Raw genomic sequence first — 2,850 nt, 5'->3', positions numbered from 1 at the left:
CAGTAAATCCAGGGAGCAGATCCAAAAGAATTAGACCTCTCCCAATGGCTAGTATCATAAGTTAATATCCCACAATATGATATGAGTAATAAGTATATGATACTACCACAATGCATAGTACTCATTTATTTTATTATTTATGTAAACTAATACTAATATCTCGTTTATTATGATACAGTATCATGATATGATTTAGTATCTTCTCTTTCCTTTTTTTCTTGATATGTCATGCTATTCATCTATATCTATAATAAACCAATATAAGACTCAGATGGGCAGATCAAACAAATCACGGCCATCAAACCAGGTCAATCCAACGACTCAGGTTGCTTCGATGATGAGCGCTCAACAGATTTAGCATGCTATTAATATGATACCAAATATCATTTCTAAATAGCACGCAAATAATATCCTACACCTAATATCTGCACATAATTAATATATTGTTTGATATTAATGTGCATTGCATGTACGAATTTACTAGTTTGACCAAAAACATTACTACCCAAGGATGCATGATACTACCACCCCGCTGCGGAAGAGGCGGGGGTGGACGGGGCGAGAACGAAAGCAAAGCTACGCAGCACGCCACAGTGTGGACCTACCTACCCGTGGTTCTCACCGGGCCAGCCGGTGGCGCATCAGCCCGCCGTCCAAGCCTCAGGCGGGCCAACACGCACACCCACGTCCCAACCAACTACCGCCGCCCGAGGCAACACCCACACTCGTCGAGCTTTCCGCGTTATTCCCCTCCCCCTCCCCACTCGTCTCCCTCCCTACCTCCCTCCTCCCCTCACTGGCTGACCCGCGCTTTATATAAGAGCCCCACTGCCACTGTGTGAGTGTGTCACCCGGCCTCTCCCGACTCGCCTGCCTCCGCCCTGCTCCGCGACACGCGCGCACGCCTCGCACGCCCCGAGCCAGCCAAGATCGACGCCATGGGCTTCCCCGTGGGGTACTCGGAGCTGCTGCTCCCCCGGCTGCTCCTGCAGGCGCTCCTCCTCCTCGGCCACCTCCACCGCCTCCTCCTCTGGGCCTTCCACGCCGTCGGCCTGGGCGACCTCATCGACCTCGGCGGCAGCGCGCCCGTGCCCACGGCGGAGGAGGCGCAGTGGCACGCGCACCACCGACCGGCGCCCTCGCCCTCGCCCTCGCTGCAGCACCGGCGGCCCGACTTCCGCGCGCTGCCGCCGATGGCCGCCGTCGAGGAGGCGCTCCCCGTGCTGCGGTTCGACGAGCTGCTGGCGTCCTCCCCGTCCGTGTGCGGCGACGGCGACTGCGCCGTCTGCCTCTGCGGCATCGGCGGCTGCCACGAGGTGCGGCGGCTGCCCAACTGCCGCCACGTCTTCCACCGCGGCTGCATCGACCGCTGGATGGGCCACGGGCAGCGCACCTGCCCGCTCTGCCGCGCCCCGCTCATGCCCGGCGACGCGCTCTGGGCCGACCTCCCGGACGCCTCCGACTACGACATGTCCTACCCGTCCCCGCTGCCGCTGGCGGCCACCCCGACCCTGCTGCGCCCGCACGAGCTGCTGCTCAACGGCCTGGGCGGCTTCCAGTGAGCTCTGAAGCCAGCGCGCTGACTTGTACATAGGCGCCGCGCCGCCACGGAGAGACGGAGAAGACCGCCGGAGATCGATCATTCTAAGCAAAGAGTAGAGTACTCCTAGGAGCTATGTAGGCCGATTCCATCTTCCAAGCCCGTGGAGCTGTGGATCTTTTTTTGCAGATTGAAAGCAAACCTGTCGAGCTATGAATATCGTGTTTGCCACATTCGGGTCGTCTTGCCATTCCCCTTTCTAGCGCGCAGCCACGATCTGCCTGCGGATGCGGCGAGACCAGGAAAGTCTCGCTCGCGCAGATGCTTCTTCGGACCTTCCGGATTCGCTCGCGCCGACGCGTGATCGTGCTTGACCTATCTGGCAGGTAAAGGGCATGAATACAATATGTGTGTTGTCGATGCGCGGCGTCGGTCTCGACAGTGATAGGTTACTGGCGGCCCCGGCCTTGGCCGGACAGGCACTGCTGATTATTTCTATCTCATGTGGAGTACTACTGCTAGTAGGAGTACGTAGCTGCGCTGATCATTCGTAAACGGGTGCAGTGCAGTGGCCCATCGTGAAAGCCGCCACCGTGTGTGCATAAACAAAGCAAGAAAATCCTGGAAGCTGCCCCCCTTCCTTCCTGCTTCACTCGGCGAGGCTTCTCCACGAGTCTCAACCAAGGACACCAATCACAATGCCACAAGGGGCTGTGACTTGTTTGGAAACGAGTGAGGGTGAGCTAATTATTGGTGAAACTATTCCTTGTTTAACACTATTTTAGATTTGGTTTTCTTATTTGTCATTGAATATTTTTTCTTCCCTATCTAACAACGAGTCTAAATTTTATGACTTTTATGACATCTTCGTTCATTTGGAGCTTAAATGACATCTAAAAAAATATTTTATCCCTCATGTTGTATGTGTGTGTGCGGGACAATAGCACACAAACAACATCAGTGCGGGCAGTAGCGCACGAACACAATGCACACACACAAACACGCAACAGCACACACGCATGCACGCGTAGCAGCACACATGCACACAGCAGCACGCACGCACGCCGCACAAACATACCACATAAAGGATAACAGGGTCTTTTCAGATGTTATTTAGACTTAAAATGGATAGAAGTATCATAAAATGCGATAATTCATCCTGGAGCCCGGGCTCAGCTGCTCCCGGTCAGAAAAAATTCAAAATAAATACTAGAAAAATTCAAAAAAATCCAAAAAAATTTGTGTGGTAGATAATTTGTTGCGTGAGGCCCGCTCCAAATTTCAATTCATTTGGATATCTGAGTAGGTCT

The 2,850-nt window shown here is 53.8% G+C and overlaps 1 protein-coding gene across 1 annotated transcript; it reads left to right on the top strand.

Annotated features, from left to right (window-relative positions):
- The first annotated feature begins 824 nt into the window (after positions 1 to 824).
- On the top strand, positions 825 to 1,773 carry LOC123130797 (brassinosteroid-responsive RING protein 1). Its single transcript, XM_044550606.1, has one exon. The coding sequence runs from the start codon at positions 939 to 941 to the stop codon at positions 1,560 to 1,562; it is 624 nt and encodes a 207-aa protein (XP_044406541.1). The 5' UTR covers positions 825 to 938; the 3' UTR covers positions 1,563 to 1,773.
- Positions 1,774 to 2,850: the final 1,077 nt, after the last annotated feature.

The sequence above is a fragment of the Triticum aestivum genome, chromosome 6A (assembly GCF_018294505.1).
Source record: "Triticum aestivum cultivar Chinese Spring chromosome 6A, IWGSC CS RefSeq v2.1, whole genome shotgun sequence".
Taxonomy (NCBI): Eukaryota; Viridiplantae; Streptophyta; class Magnoliopsida; order Poales; family Poaceae; genus Triticum; species Triticum aestivum.
Note: the sequence above shows the minus strand (reverse complement) of the source record. Positions and strands in the feature narration are given on the sequence as shown.